We start from the raw sequence: 17,441 nt of genomic DNA, 5'->3' as shown, positions 1-17,441 counted from the left end.
ATAAACTGCCTGAAAACTCAACCTATGCTCACAAACCACCAGACTTTCATCAATGTACAGGTTCCTAAAGAGGAAAAACACTTCTGCAATTATTTATTTATTTTGTTCAAATGATCAATCACACTTTTGATTTTGTACCTGCTCATGCTGTTTATCGTTATCACAAAAGTGCAATGTTATAGCAGATAGTCTACTGCAGTAATATTTTGTTTAGCATACCACTGTACCTATGGAGCAAGGGTTGAGAATTTTCAGTAGGTTGTTATAATATACAAATTTGTTATAGCAGCATTTGCTTTAGTGGAACTGTAGTTGAAATCGATCCAGATGTATAATTTTATCAAAAACTGACAATGATAATGATGGACGGGTTGACTTTTTTTTTTTTTTTTTTACATATGCCATCAACATCATCACAACAAAAACAACAAATACAGTTCCTAAAATGTGTTCACTTATTATTTTTAATTTTGGATTTCACTTTTACCTCAGTGTTTTTCATACCAAAACTGCAATAATTATTAGTCAGAATAATGTTTTTTACAAATTCACTGTCATAAGAAAAAAAAAGCTTGAAATAATCACTCTCAAAAATCCTTCAATAACACTGCAGATACTACAATTATTTTCATCAAAATTAAATTGTTGTTCATTAAAATACTTTTTTTCCAGGTCCATTCAGTTATTTTTCTTGTTTTTTGGTTAAGGAATGTTTCTGTTAGAGAAGAGCAAAGCACAATCATCTGAATTGGCAATAACTGCATGTTAGCTATGTTATCAGCACGTTTAGAAGCACTGATGTCAAAATTTTTGGTACTACCAAATATATCACTGTATTTAAGATAATTACCTGAAGTTTGTTTAACTGAATATGAACAGTCATAATCTGATTCAGTTAGTCAAAATACAATCCATTTTTTCAACAGTAGCAACCGCATGCTTTCAGCAAGCTTGGACTATCTCCACAGTCACTGAGAAAATGGTTTACTGTGAACATTCTATAGCATAGGAATGAATACATGAAAAATTGGGAAGGTTGCTAAAAGATGGCATAATCTCCCTACCAAAGTTCAATGGCCGATGTAAATTTATGGCTTTACTACAATAGTTAAAGAAAGTTCTCAGATATCTTTTTTTTTAATGATAATGTGGGAAGCATTAAACTTCAATGCAAAAATTTCAGCTATCTTTCGTTACTAAAAATTGCAACACTGCTTTTAATAAATTGTAAATTTCCATTATTCATTTAATAAAAATCAGCAATGAAAAGAAATATCTTACCAATTAACTTCTGGTAGAAGCTTGGATGTAAAACAGAAGCTAACTGATCTCTAGTAACATGTCCAAGGATTGCTAATGACCATACTAAATCCAACCAAACTGCATCTTCATTTATGTTTTCTCTTGTGAGATGAGGCAGCAACTTACTGAAAATGGAACTCTCGTCTTCAGGAATATAATTTACTTTAGCAAGAGTTAACACATAAGAAACAAATTCCCGGGAACCACAAGAATCTAAATGCTCCTGAATCCACTTTCCACATTTTTCAAGTAGTGCTATAACACAGGACATATAATTAACAGGAATAAAACAGACAATAATACTTACATCATTATTTTAATGAACTGAGATAAATAAATAACTGAGAATAAGAGTTTTTGATTTTAACAACAATATCATTATTATTATTACGTGATACCCACAAGGAGTCAAATGATTCATCACAAATGGCATGCTACTCCACTACACCCAACTAACTGTCTTCCCTGCTAATCCTCTATGTACTACCACCAACACAAAAAACACTATCTACCACCAACCACAGTATTTTTTGTCTTTTGTGTGTCCTCATGGCTGATTTGCCTGTATGTGGAATGAAAAATCCAAATTTACAGTAGGAAAAACCCTGCTACCTCCATATGAAATCAGCTAACTCACCTTCAATTGAAAAAACCCATATAAAAATTATTCTTGTCATGATAAGAATCAAACTCAGGTCTTTTCTAATTGAAGGGTGCATGTCCTGTTGGTCTTCCAATTCTGTTATGGAGGCATGAGGAAATATGCCCAGGAAATTTGGATATCTCCAGCAACTTTAGCACATGTGTGTGCTTAAGGTTAAATAATCAGGAAGCTATACATCTTCGATGAGTGAGTGAGAGTGTGTGTGTGTGTGTATACATATATATATTTTTTTTTAAATATACTTTTAACAACTTGTCTGGTAACTGCATGTGTGGTTACCTTCTTAACTATACAACTGCATAATTTACCTGGTCTAATATTTTAATCTATCAAGAGAAGAAAGAGCAGAATAAATGCATATATCAATGGAAACAGAATATATGTATTTTCCAGAAAGACAGATATTACAGAGGGATTGGGGGGGGGTATTGCTGATAACAAAAGAATTAAACCTCTGTTCAAAGTGGAGATTAGAGAAAAAAGCTGCTGTAATGAGTTTTGAAGTATTTGGTAGTGACTGGCCTGGTTGCCTGAGTGGTTAATGTACCTGCTCTCCAACCAACATACTGCAGGGAATGGATGTTCCTGACCGTCTTTAGATGAGAAATGAATTTCAATGCCTGATGAGAGACCACTCCCAACAGGAGAGTAGAGACCTAAAGTGACTTGAAAAAGTTCCAAGTTCGTCTCTAGAATAGGGTTTCTGAACTAGGTAAAAAATAAAGAAAAAAATTATTAAAAAAAATCCTTAGCTCACCCACAGTACTTAATGTACTACAGGTTTACAACCTTTTTTTGTGGATGGAACAGACACACAGAATGGGGCCCTGTTATAGAGTTATGATTACAGAGAACTTAGGACTATTTCAGTGAATTAACTCACTTAGTATAATCTAAATAATCATTATAATTGCTGACTTTAGAGCAGGAGTGTCAAACTAAATGGGCCATGAGCCATTTGCCATTAAAGTGCATCTCAAGTTGGCTGCAAAAAATTTTCGACTAAATGATTTTGAAACATAACCAATTTATATCTAAAACTTGCCAGTACATGTGTTATTAACTGATCTTTTTCATGAAGTCTGACATTTAAATCATTCAAATGTCCTGTAATATCAACTAAGAATGCTAGATCTTGTACCCATGTCTGATCATTAAGAAATGCAACATCATGATTTTTCATTTCTAGGAACAATTTGACCTCTAAAAGTAAAAAAAAAAAAAAAAACTTTTTAGAACCTTATGACAAGATAACCAATGAATCTGCGTGTAATAAGGTGGCTTTCAAATTCACTCTCCAAGTCTTTAAGAAATTTTGCAAACTGGCAGTGATTGAGGCCTCTGGATTGGATGAAGTTCACAGCATTTGTCACAGGCTTGAGTATGCTGCTCATTTACAATAATACTTTGGAGTACAGGACCTGCTGATGAATAATGCAGTGGAAAGATTGCAGTTTTGGAAAGTCTGGATACATTTCCTTTAACTTTGCTTGATACAAAACCTTTATTTTTGCCTGTCATTACTGGAGCACCATCAGATGTCACAGCTACGAGCCTGTTCAGAGGAAGTTGGTATTTTTCCAAAATGCTCCACATGGCGTCAAAAATGTCTTCCCCTGTAGTAGTTCCATGCATGGAAATTATTTCCAAGAACTCTTCAATAACATATCAGTAATATTCATATTGTTGTCGCAAGCCTGAAGAAACAGAGCAACTTGAGCCACGTTGTGAATATCGAAGCTTTTGTCAAGTGCAATTGAAAAGCACTGTATGCGGACATTTCTTGCAACTGGTCACACAGATTATCTGCCATTTCAGTTATTCTTTTGAATAACTGAAATGGACAAAGAAATATCGCAAAATACTTGCACATTTTTGGCTGCTTTTATCATACACTCCTTAACCGATGAACCATCACCAAAAGGTGTGGAATGTTTCGCCAATAAATAGCTCATTTCATAACTGGCTTTCACTGCTGATTCACTGTCTTTCATAATTTTAAAAATATTTGTTGTTGACTTTGAAGTAAATTCTTCATACTTTTTAAATATTGATCCCTCAAGTTTATCCTCAAAGTGTGAATATTGTGCTTTGTGAATTTTATTGTAGTGCCTTTTTATATTATATTCTTTGGCGATGCTAATTGTTTCATTACAAATAATGCACACAATTTTATCGTTTGTTTCAGTGCAGAAGTAATCCAATTCCCATTTTTCTTGAAATTTTCTCCTCTCATCAGCAATTTTTTTTTTTTCTTGTTGGCTTAGAAAGCGACATTGCCTGGGTGAATAAATATATTATTAATAACAATTTTTACAAAAATGTTTGAATAAAAACACACAAAACTGTAGACCAGTGCACGATACTATTGCAAATAAAAAATAATAAAAAGGGATTCTCTCACAGCGAGATTACGTTGCTAGGTTGTCTTTGGATTGTGTTCGGTGCACTGACATGTGCTTCAGAGATTGCTGATTGACTGTAGCAGGCAATTATAAACTCATAGTCTGGATTCACATGAGCGCGTATGCTGAGCATCGTGTGAACAGCTGCTAGCCAGTAGAATTCAATTTTTTCAGTGCTCTACCTGCAGGGGTACTACAAATTAACAATGAAAGCATAAATATAGTTTATGATTGATTAGGATTGGACTAATGCTTAAATTGATACCATATTTACTCAAATATAATTCACTTTTTTTTTTGAAAATTAAAGCTAAAAAATCGTGGTGCGAGAAATATGCAGGGATTTTCGGAAACTAAAGTTTTCAGGAAGAAACTGAAAATGGGGATGACTTACAAAGAATCTCTTATTCACTATCACTACTTCCAGCCTTGAGAGCTGTTTCCTTGTGCATTGTCAAAGTCATCTACCCAAAGAGCATCATCTTCTTTCCCATTATTTCAAGTAAAAATTACAAGTAATTTAAGACTTGAGTATGTAATGAACGATCCTTCATGAATGACTAATGAGAAGTGAAAGCAGAGCGTGAAATAGACAGCAATGATAGGACAGTAAAGTTAGAACACCTATTAAGATGTGCATATGATTGTTGCGGTATTAACAAAAGATAGCACAACTGAAAGACAAAGGCGAGCCAACAATTTTTTAGTTGAAATGCTAATTCTCTTCAACCAAATTCCATAATATCTGAAAATGCCATAACAACAATCACTATATATATCTTAGTTTTAACTATCTTAGTTTTAACACAGACAGCAAATGTCTCTGTACTTTATTCAGTGATACAATAAAACTACTTTTTTTTCTTGCATGAGCAGTATAGTGGCTGTTGGGGAAGGCACGTTGTTTACTGCAGGGAGCAAGTTATTGTCCTAAATTTCTTTTTTGTAAAGTAAAATCAGGGGTCTAAGTCATATGCGAGGGTGAATTATATTTGAGTAAATACAGTATTTCTGTTTTATTATAAAAAGCAACCATCTTTTTTTTTTTTTAAATCTTTCCTTGAGGTGTTGTGGGCTGCCAGTTTGACACCCCTGCTTTAGAGAATATAAATTGGAAAGATAAAGCAGTATGAGGAAAGAAAGTGAGTTTCTTGAGATGCTAAGAAATAATTATCTTTGACAGCATATAAACAGAGTGGAATCGAGGATCTTGATGGATTCTGGTTAAGAAGAAACATATATATGGAATTTCAGTGAAGGTAATTAAGAAATACTTAGAAGGCAACTTGATATGATATTATGAAATGAGAAACTGAAAAAAAAAAAGAAAAAATCAATACTAATCAAAATTAATCACAAAATGTTTGAAAACAGCAATGTTGTTGTTGTTATTATTGTATAGGCACCTCCATTGAAGACACATGGGAGACCCAAACCACACAATCTGTCATACCTCTCCTTGAACCCATTAACAGACAAAGTGTTAACAACTGATTCTGGCAACCCATTCCATTCGTTCGCACTCTCCAAGAGAAAAATTTTGGTCCTCACACCCATACTAACCATGCTTTTACTCAACTTCCAGAGACCTGTTGTTCTTCCCCTCTAGCAAAGTGCTGAAACATTTCCCTTGCATCAATCCTATAAAACACTTTAAGTAGGAGGGTGGTCTCAAAATTTTTCTGCGAATTTATAATTTCAAAATAATTTTTATTTTTCAACATAATCTTTGTTAAGATTAATACATTTATTCCAGCAATGCTCCAGCACTATTATCCCATCCCTGTAGTGGTTCACAGTAAGATCTGCAAAATACCCCCTCTACAGCTGCAATCACCACTTCATTTGAAGAAAAACGCTGACCAGTGAGGAAGAGTTTTAGTTTTGGGAAGAGATAGAAGTCAGAGGGAGCAAAATCTGGGGAATGAGGTGGATGTTCCAACAATTCATAGTGCAGATGCCTTAATTTTCCCATTGCTAAAACATCTTTGTGGGCAGGTACATAGTCCTGATAAAAGATGATTTTTTTTCTTCCGAAAACTGGGTTTTTTCTCACAAATTTTTTCGTCTTCATATTTTTTAGACGAAAAAATTTTTTCTGGTTAAAATATTGGAATAATATTCCCCAGCTATTGTTTTACCCTTTTCAAGATAATTAATAAACAAAATGCTGATATGTCCCATCCCAAAACACTGATGCCATGACCTTTCCTGCTGATGGAACCGACTTTGTCTTCTTTGGTGTTGAACAACCAGCTTCTGTCTACTGTTTTAACTGCTGTTTGGATCCTGGTGTGTAATGGTGTATCCAAGTCTCATCCATAGTAATAAACCGACACAAAATCAGTTTTATTCTTGTTAAAGCCCTCCAAGCACTGTTCAGATTTTCATGCGAGTGAGTTTTTCATCTGCTGTGAGCAAACGTGGCATCCATCTTGTGCAAATCTTTTTCATTTGCAATCCTTCATGCAAAATATATCCTACACGTTCTTTTGAAATGCCTATAGTCTCAGCAATTTCACGCACTTTGATTCGCCGGTCATCCAATACCATATCGTGCACTTGATCAATGATTTCTGGTGTTGTTACACTTTTTGGATGTCCTTCACTTGGATCATCTTCAAGGCTGGTATGCCCACATTTAAACTCGGCAGCCCATTTCTTAATTGTCGAAAATGAAGGAGAAGAGTGCCCATACACTTTAATGAACTTTGAATGAATTTCTTTTGCCGTTAAACCTTTTTTTTTTTACAAAGAATTTTATAACCTCACAACACACAATTTTATCCATTTCAAGAGATACAGAAAACACTTTTGCTTCAGACAGCTGTATAAAATAAACTACTCTACTCGATAGAATAACTTGCAATTTCACATGGATGCTAATGACAGATGTACCAACTTAGAAAAAAAAAATCTTGCTGATAATGTTGCCTTCTATGGTAGAGGAGGGAACTTTTAAAACCACCCTCCTAACTTAAATGTTAGTATCATATCCCCTTCTTTTTCACCTATCAATCAACTGCAGCCCTCACACCCTCAATCTATCCTCACAGTGAATGTTCCACAGATCACTCACCATCTCGGTTGCTAGCCTCTGAATCCTCTCCGCAACTTCATCTCCAAAAAATCCGGAGACCCGACATGAGCAGAGTAATCCAGATGTGGGCATTTCAAGGCCTTATAAAGATGAATAATAACTTCCTTATCTCTACTTGTTAGTGTGTTCTTCAATAGCCAAGTAATCTTATTAGCTACCATGGCAACATGTCATGTCATCTAAACTTCAACTCTCTGTCCAACACCACCCCTAAAATCCCTAGTTTCATCTATTTCCTGGATTCATTAATAACTTTAATAAAATAACTTTACATTTCTCCAATTAATCTGACACTCATTAACTTTTTCCCATGCTGACAGCCTATTTAAATCGTGCTGCAAGCTTTCCACATCATCTTAATTCACTATTACTCTACCCAATTTTGCATCATCAGCAAACTGAATATTTATTTTCAGGTTATTTTCTATATAATTTTTGTACAAATTAAACAGCAGTGGTCCTAGCACTGAACCTTGCAGCACAACACTATCACCAGCTATCTCCTGGATTCTGCTCCTCAGTACACCACTTTTTGATATCTGTCCAGCAGCCCTCCTCTTATCCAAATAACCAATGTCATATCCATCTCCATTTGTTATAATTTGCATAACACAGTTCCTTGTGGTATTCAGTTAAATGTCTCTGCAAAATCCAGAAGAATCATCATGCAACCATTTCATTTATCCAACTCAGTTGTCACTCTATCATAAAAAGTTAGTAAATGACTCATCCTTCTTAAAGCCATGTTACCCCCCTCAGAGTATCATATTCTTATCCACCCATTCTTGGATTCTTTTTCTGACCAATTTTTCCAGTACTTTTACCACCACTCCTGAAATAGTGATTGGTCTATAATTTGCTGTTGCAGTCTTAGAACATCCCTTATGCAAGATAATTATTTTGCCCTATTCCACTCCCTTGGAACTCTATCAGAGCTGAGACTTAAATTAAACAGCCTAGTGAGAGACACTGCCAGTTTGCTTGCACATTCCTGAAAAATGCAAGCTGATACCCATCTAATCCCGCAGCTGTAGGTTAAGATTATATTCCCAGAATAATATCACTAAGCAAAAATTGCATGAAAATAAGAAGCTGGAGAAATATAATGAAAGAAGTATATAACAATTATACAGAGTAAAGTAGCTCATCGGTTCCCAACCGGAGGTAGATGTACCTCCGAAGGGTACATGCTGGGACATTCAGGGATACACAAAAAATAATCAGTAATGGCAGAAAAGCAAGTAAAGTAAACTATTTTACATTAAGATAGCCACTGAACAAAAGTGTCAGTATTTAAAAACAGCTAATTTAAAAACAAGGGATATAATTTACAGAAATGGGTTTAAAAGGGGAACACAAGTGGAAAAAGATTGGGAACCACTGGACTAGATGAATGACAAGTGAGGAAGATTCCTAGATTCTTTCATTATGTTTTAAACAAAAGAACAATTATGGAATATATCTTTGGAGGCTGCAGCAGAGGAGGTAGCTGAATTACTGAATAACGATTTTGGTCAGTGCAATTCACCCATGTAGAACTAATATCTTATCAGCAAATGGAGGTTAATATGAAAGTGATGTTAAAAATATTGCAAAAACTTGATGTGAATATAACAATGATATTACATGGAATATTAGCATATCCACTAAGGTGATATGAGGGAAATGGCAGTACCTGTAACATGTTTGTTTATTTCTGAGTGTTAATTTTAATTCTGGTCTTGTTCTCAAGTAGTGAATGGCAGATAAAATACTTCCAGTACACAAGGGTGGTACCAAGATGGAGAGAATAAAGTATGAGTTTTGTATACTTCTCAAGTACTAGTTAAGGTCTTAGAGATGTTGGTTAGGGCTGAATTTAATTCAAGTGAAATGATAGTGATAGAGAAATTTATGGGAGATAACCTAACTTTATTAAAGGGAGATTTTTAGTAATTCTGAATTCTGCTGAAAAATTTAATAAAGAATGAGTGAATAAGGTCAGTGACTAAACCAAAATAATTAATGGACTTTGCTAATTATTATTATTGCCTTAGCGCCTCCATGGAGTCCAAAGACTAATTGTGGAAGACCCAATCTATCATACCTCTCCTTGAACCCATTAACAGAAAAAGTGCTCACAACTACTCAGGCAACCTATTCCACTCATTCGCCACTCTCCAAACAAAAAATCTAGTCCTCACACCCTTACCTGACCACACCTTCATTCAACTTCCAGGGATGATCCCTTGTTCTGGTCACTTTAGCCAAGTGATGAAACATTTCCCCTGCATCTATCCTATAAAATTCTTTAAGCAACTTAAATGTTTCTATCATGTTCCCTGTTTTTCTCCTATCAACTAACTTCTGCAATCCACACATGCACACACCTTCAATCTATCCTAATAGGGAACATTCCAAAGGCCATTCACAATCTTGGTCACTCACCTCTGAATCCTCTCTACCACTTCTTTATCATCCCCAAGAAACCCAGAGGACCAGACTTGAGCACAGTAATCTAGATGTGAGTGTATCGAGGCCTTTATAAAGAGGAATAACAACTTCCTTATCTCTACTTGTTAATGTGTTCTTCAACAGCCAAGTAACCTTATGGGCTATCTTAGTGATATGTCTTCTAAACTTGAACTCTCTGCCTACCACTACTCCTAAATCTCTAGCTTCATCTATTTCCTGGAGTACAGTTCCATCAATGTGATACACAGCTTATAATCTATTTATCCCAAATGCATAACTTTACATCTCTCGCCATGAAACTAAAACCCATCCTTCTAAAACCACACAACGTTAGAGTAACATTCAAGCCAATCAACAGTATTCGGAAATTTTTAAGATCACCGAAAGACCCTCATCCATTCTACAAGTACTCTGGAGTATACAATATACCTTGTTCCTGTGGGGTTAGTTACATTGGTCAGACCTCTAGAAGGTTTGAAACAAGACAGAAGAAGCACATAGGCAATGTTAGAAACAACAGACAAGATATTTCAAGCCTTTCATCCCACTTCGCCACTATCAACCATCTTATTGAATGGAATAAGAGTCATATGCCCTATATAGAAGAGAACTACCATTCCAGAACCTTCAAGGAAGCTGCTATAGTCGCCTGTTTAACAGGAAACCTAAATAAGAATCAAGGTCTAATCTTACCGGATATTTGGAAAACTTTAATTAGATCATTAAACACCAAAGAAATGAACTTTCATGCTGATTACATTATGTCTCTCAACAAATAAATCATGTACTTGCGACACGCATATTGTTTCACGCACAGTACTAATTTTGTATCAATTAGAATTGTCAGTTAAAACCCGGTCTGTTACTTTCATATCGCTTATCAATTGTATCCCTGAAGATGCCAATAGCAAATATCGGTGAAACTAGTAGGATAATAAATATCACTTACTTGACTAACATTCCTAAAAATGAGTTATTGTTTCTAAAACCCATTAACTTTTGCCCATACTGTCAGTCTATTTAAATCTTTCTGCAAGTTCTCCACATCGCCTTCATTAACTATTACTCTACCTAAATTTGCATCATCAGCAAACACTTGAATATTTCCTTTCAGGTCATTTCCTATATCATCTATGTACAAATTAAACAGCAATGGTCCCACCACTGAACCTTGTGGCACACCACTAGTCACCTGTTTTTGCCTCTATTCTGTCCCTTCACATATCACTTTTTGATATATGTCTAGCAGCCACCCTCTTATCCACTTAACCAGTGTCACATCCATCCCCATTTGTTCTAATTTGTGTAACAGTGTTCAATGTCATATTCTGTCAAATACCTTTGCAAAATCCAACAAAATCATTGTGTAGTCATTTCCTTTATCCAACTCAGCTGTTACTCTATTATAACATTAGTAAATTACTAAGGCATGACTGACCATTCACAAAGCCATGTCGACCCTCATACAGCATCATATTTTTATCTACCCATTCTTGAATTATAATTTTTTTTTACCAATTTTTCTACTACTTTTACCACCATGCCTGAGATACTGATTGGTTTATGATTTGCTACCTACTGTAGCCTTAGAACCTCCCTTATGCAAAGGAAGAATTTTGCTCTCTTTCCACTCCCTTGGAACTCTACCAGAGCTGAGACTTAAACAGCTTAGTCAAAGGCATAACTATTTTAACTAACGCAACTATTTTATCTGCTTCTGTTTCCTCGTGACCGTTGTCACCAAACTGGACAGAATTGTTTGGACTCTCCCGGGACAGACAGAAGTGGAAAGAGTTCATTCGGCCTCATCATCATCCACATAGATGATGGAAAAGAGAGAAGAAGTCAAAGGCATTGCCAGTTCCCTTGCACATTCTTGTAAAATCCCTAGCTGATATCCCAACTAATCCCACAGCTGTATTTACATTACATTCTGCAATATCCTAAGAACTTCCAATTAATTCACCTCTGTTCCCACACTAGTGTTTGTCACAGGTTAAAGCAGTAACCTCACTAGGAAGATATATATGCTTGCAAAGTGATCGCTCAGTAACGCAACTATTTTATCTGCTTCTGTTTCCTCGTGATCATCATCACTCATTAAGGTTAATATCCCATAGTCATTCTTCCTCTTACTTGCCACATAACGAAAGAACTCTTTGGGATTTCCTTTGGCCTGTGCAGCTAAATTCTTCTCATTATCTGATTTTGCCTTCCTTGTCATGTTGGTCACTTTTCGGTTTATATACCCTCCACAGCATTTTCTTCTTCTTCTGCAGCTCATGCTTAATGATATTATCCATTTAACACCTACCCAATTAACCCTCCTGACCTAGGTACACAATTTAATACTGCTTCCTTCAGAAGATCCTTAACTATATCCCATGCACTACTAACATCCTTACCCTGCAGTGTTTTATGCCATGGTACAGATTTAAGCTTCTTCCTAAGCATGTCATAATCACTTGCCTTGTAGTTCCACAAATACCCCTTTTTGATAGAATATTCATTATGTTTTACAATCTCCCAAGTCAAGATTGTATGGTCACTTTCACCAATTGCAGGCAATGTTGTCATCTTGGTTATGGATAGCTCTTCTGATACTATGACCAGGTACAATACTCTCCCACCCCTAGTCCTCTCCATCACATGCTGCCTTAAGTAATTATCCCTCAGCAGGTGTATAAATTCTATTTCCTTTTTACCAGTCTATATCTCCATGGTTGAAATCCCCCTTAATAATCACCCGACCTGTACTTATTGTACTACATCTGTGGAACTCCCTGGCCTACAGCAACAACCAACTGTATATTTTGGCTTATTGATCTTAATCTCACACCAGATTGCTTTAAATGAACAGCTACCCTCTCACCTGTCTTCTATTCTATTGCAACTAAAAAGAATAGAAGACACCCTCCTGCCTGTCTTCTATTTTTTTTTTTTTTGGTTGCAATTCATCTACTATCAGCAATACATCTCCCCCCCCCCCAAATCCTTCTCTATCTTCCCTGAAATGCTAAACCGTTCACATTCTATCCCTGTAAGTAGATCAACTGCTGTTAGCCAAGTCTCACTTGAGAAATGCATTTGAAGAACAGAAAAGTGAAAAATATGATGCAAATTATATTGCATGAAGGTTAATGCATCAATAATAATGATTAGGAATGGATAACAAAATAAATTAATAGCCCTTAAAGATGAAAATGGAGTACTAATTAAAGACAAAGAACAGATTATAAGAAGAATAATCTTTCTATGCCAAATTATATGATGATTCCCAAAACTTAAACCAATATAAAAACAAAAATGTAAATATACCAAATGGAGGAGAAAGAACTCTGTCCTGTAGCATGAATAGTGGAAAGGCACTAGGTGAAGATGAAATCCCAATAAAAGTTTTGAAAGCAGCCAGTCATGACTGCGCTAAGCAAAATTTATGTATCCTGCTTAAGACGGAAGAGAACCCAAGAGTTGGAATAATTTTATCATCATTGTAGTTTCTAAAAGGGAAACAGAGAAGATGTGAGTGTATCGAGGCCTTTATAAAGAGGAATAACAACTTCCTTATCTCTACTTGTTAATGTGTTCTTCAACAGCCAAGTAACCTTATGGGCTATCTTAGTGATATGTCTTCTAAACTTGAACTCTCTGCCTACCACTACTCCTAAATCTCTAGCTTCATCTATTTCCTGGAGTACAGTTCCATCAATGTGATACACAGCTTATAATCTATTTATCCCAAATGCATAACTTTACATCTCTCGCCATGAAACTAAAACCCATCCTTCTAAAACCACACAACGTTAGAGTAACATTCAAGCCAATCAACAGTATTCGGAAATTTTTAAGATCACCGAAAGACCCTCATCCATTCTACAAGTACTCTGGAGTATACAATATACCTTGTTCCTGTGGGGTTAGTTACATTGGTCAGACCTCTAGAAGGTTTGAAACAAGACAGAAGAAGCACATAGGCAATGTTAGAAACAACAGACAAGATATTTCAAGCCTTTCATCCCACTTCGCCACTATCAACCATCTTATTGAATGGAATAAGAGTCATATGCCCTATATAGAAGAGAACTACCATTCCAGAACCTTCAAGGAAGCTGCTATAGTCGCCTGTTTAACAGGAAACCTAAATAAGAATCAAGGTCTAATCTTACCGGATATTTGGAAAACTTTAATTAGATCATTAAACACCAAAGAAATGAACTTTCATGCTGATTACATTATGTCTCTCAACAAATAAATCATGTACTTGCGACACGCATATTGTTTCACGCACAGTACTAATTTTGTATCAATTAGAATTGTCAGTTAAAACCCGGTCTGTTACTTTCATATCGCTTATCAATTGTATCCCTGAAGATGCCAATAGCAAATATTGGTGAAACTAGTAGGATAATAAATATCACTTACTTGACTAACATTCCTAAAAATGAGTTATTGTTTCTAAAACCCATTAACTTTTGCCCATACTGTCAGTCTATTTAAATCTTTCTGCAAGTTCTCCACATCGCCTTCATTAACTATTACTCTACCTAAATTTGCATCATCAGCAAACACTTGAATATTTCCTTTCAGGTCATTTCCTATATCATCTATGTACAAATTAAACAGCAATGGTCCCACCACTGAACCTTGTGGCACACCACTAGTCACCTGTTTTTGCCTCTATTCTGTCCCTTCACATATCACTTTTTGATATATGTCTAGCAGCCACCCTCTTATCCACTTAACCAGTGTCACATCCATCCCCATTTGTTCTAATTTGTGTAACAGTGTTCAATGTCATATTCTGTCAAATACCTTTGCAAAATCCAACAAAATCATTGTGTAGTCATTTCCTTTATCCAACTCAGCTGTTACTCTATTATAACATTAGTAAATTACTAAGGCATGACTGACCATTCACAAAGCCATGTCGACCCTCATACAGCATCATATTTTTATCTACCCATTCTTGAATTATAATTTTTTTTTACCAATTTTTCTACTACTTTTACCACCATGCCTGAGATACTGATTGGTTTATGATTTGCTACCTACTGTAGCCTTAGAACCTCCCTTATGCAAAGGAAGAATTTTGCTCTCTTTCCACTCCCTTGGAACTCTACCAGAGCTGAGACTTAAACAGCTTAGTCAAAGGCATAACTATTTTAACTAACGCAACTATTTTATCTGCTTCTGTTTCCTCGTGACCATTGTCACCAAACTGGACAGAATTGTTTGGACTCTCCCGGGACAGACAGAAGTGGAAAGAGTTCATTCGGCCTCATCATCATCCACATAGATGATGGAAAAGAGAGAAGAAGTCAAAGGCATTGCCAGTTCCCTTGCACATTCTTGTAAAATCCCTAGCTGATATCCCAACTAATCCCACAGCTGTATTTACATTACATTCTGCAATATCCTAAGAACTTCCAATTAATTCACCTCTGTTCCCACACTAGTGTTTGTCACAGGTTAAAGCAGTAACCTCACTAGGAAGATATATATGCTTGCAAAGTGATCGCTCAGTAACGCAACTATTTTATCTGCTTCTGTTTCCTCGTGATCATCATCACTCATTAAGGTTAATATCCCATAGTCATTCTTCCTCTTACTTGCCACATAACGAAAGAACTCTTTGGGATTTCCTTTGGCCTGTGCAGCTAAATTCTTCTCATTATCTGATTTTGCCTTCCTTGTCATGTTGGTCACTTTTCGGTTTATATACCCTCCACAGCATTTTCTTCTTCTTCTGCAGCTCATGCTTAATGATATTATCCATTTAACACCTACCCAATTAACCCTCCTGACCTAGGTACACAATTTAATACTGCTTCCTTCAGAAGATCCTTAACTATATCCCATGCACTACTAACATCCTTACCCTGCAGTGTTTTATGCCATGGTACAGATTTAAGCTTCTTCCTAAGCATGTCATAATCACTTGCCTTGTAGTTCCACAAATACCCCTTTTTGATAGAATATTCATTATGTTTTACAATCTCCCAAGTCAAGATTGTATGGTCACTTTCACCAATTGCAGGCAATGTTGTCATCTTGGTTATGGATAGCTCTTCTGATACTATGACCAGGTACAATACTCTCCCACCCCTAGTCCTCTCCATCACATGCTGCCTTAAGTAATTATCCCTCAGCAGGTGTATAAATTCTATTTCCTTTTTACCAGTCTATATCTCCATGGTTGAAATCCCCCTTAATAATCACCCGACCTGTACTTATTGTACTACATCTGTGGAACTCCCTGGCCTATAGCAACAACCAACTGTATATTTTGGCTTATTGATCTTAATCTCACACCAGATTGCTTTAAATGAACAGCTACCCTCTCACCTGTCTTCTATTCTATTGCAACTAAAAAGAATAGAAGACACCCTCCTGCCTGTCTTCTATTTTTTTTTTTTTTGGTTGCAATTCATCTACTATCAGCAATACATCTCCCCCCCCCCCAAATCCTTCTCTATCTTCCCTGAAATGCTAAACCGTTCACATTCTATCCCTGTAAGTAGATCAACTGCTGTTAGCCAAGTCTCACTTGAGAAATGCATTTGAAGAACAGAAAAGTGAAAAATATGATGCAAATTATATTGCATGAAGGTTAATGCATCAATAATAATGATTAGGAATGGATAACAAAATAAATTAATAGCCCTTAAAGATGAAAATGGAGTACTAATTAAAGACAAAGAACAGATTATAAGAAGAATAATCTTTCTATGCCAAATTATATGATGATTCCCAAAACTTAAACCAATATAAAAACAAAAATGTAAATATACCAAATGGAGGAGAAAGAACTCTGTCCTGTAGCATGAATAGTGGAAAGGCACTAGGTGAAGATGAAATCCCAATAAAAGTTTTGAAAGCAGCCAGTCATGACTGCGCTAAGCAAAATTTATGTATCCTGCTTAAGACGGAAGAGAACCCAAGAGTTGGAATAATTTTATCATCATTATAGTTTCTAAAAGGGAAACAGAGAAGATATTAAAAATTACTCCAATCAACCTCCTTTTAACAATATACAAATTTTTTACAGAAATAACTAGCAACAGAACACAGCATAAACTAGATTGTTGCTAACCTCTAAAACAAGCAGAATTCACGAGAAAAAGGAAAAAAAAAAAAAAAACTACAGCATTATTAATCACATTATGTAATAAGACAAATTACTGAAAACATAAATGAATACAAAAACTACTTGGGTATAGCTATTATTAGTTTTGAAAAGCCATCTGATTTAATCTCAATGTTAACAATTTTAGAAGCTCTAAGAAATCAATAAAATGAAAAAAAAAAAAAAAACTTATTTGATTTACTAAGTTTTTTTTTTTTTAAGTTTCTTTTCAGTAGAAAACAAATTAATCTGAACACTTAAAGAAAGAAAAGAAATTAAAGAAAAATTTTAATTTTCCAAGAAAATAAGTGCAAAAATTACACTCCAACTTTACCTAATAATTTGTATGCGCTCCTCTGTTCGTAGTAAGTTCATTAATCCACTTAGGCA

General features: G+C 35.4%; 1 protein-coding gene across 3 annotated transcripts in view; it reads right to left on the bottom strand.

Moving 5' to 3' along the window:
• LOC150093803 (FAST kinase domain-containing protein 4-like) overlaps window positions 1–17,441 on the bottom strand; it is an 88,909-nt gene that overhangs the window by 57,950 nt on the left and 13,518 nt on the right. For all 3 annotated transcript variants that reach the window (XM_090412969.1, XM_090412971.1, XM_090412970.1), the window contains exon 4: window positions 1,282–1,557. In XM_090412969.1, the coding sequence (XP_090269095.1) occupies window positions 1,282–1,557 (276 nt within the window). The remainder of the gene's footprint in view (window positions 1–1,281; window positions 1,558–17,441) is intronic.

The sequence above is a fragment of the Typopeltis vanoorti genome, chromosome 23 (genome assembly GCF_054136105.1).
Source record: "Typopeltis vanoorti isolate ZY-2024b chromosome 23, IOZ_Tvanoo_1.0, whole genome shotgun sequence".
NCBI classification, from domain to species: domain Eukaryota; kingdom Metazoa; phylum Arthropoda; class Arachnida; order Uropygi; family Thelyphonidae; genus Typopeltis; species Typopeltis vanoorti.
The sequence above is the reverse complement of the archived record's forward strand: the minus strand, read 5'-3'. Positions and strand labels throughout refer to the sequence as shown.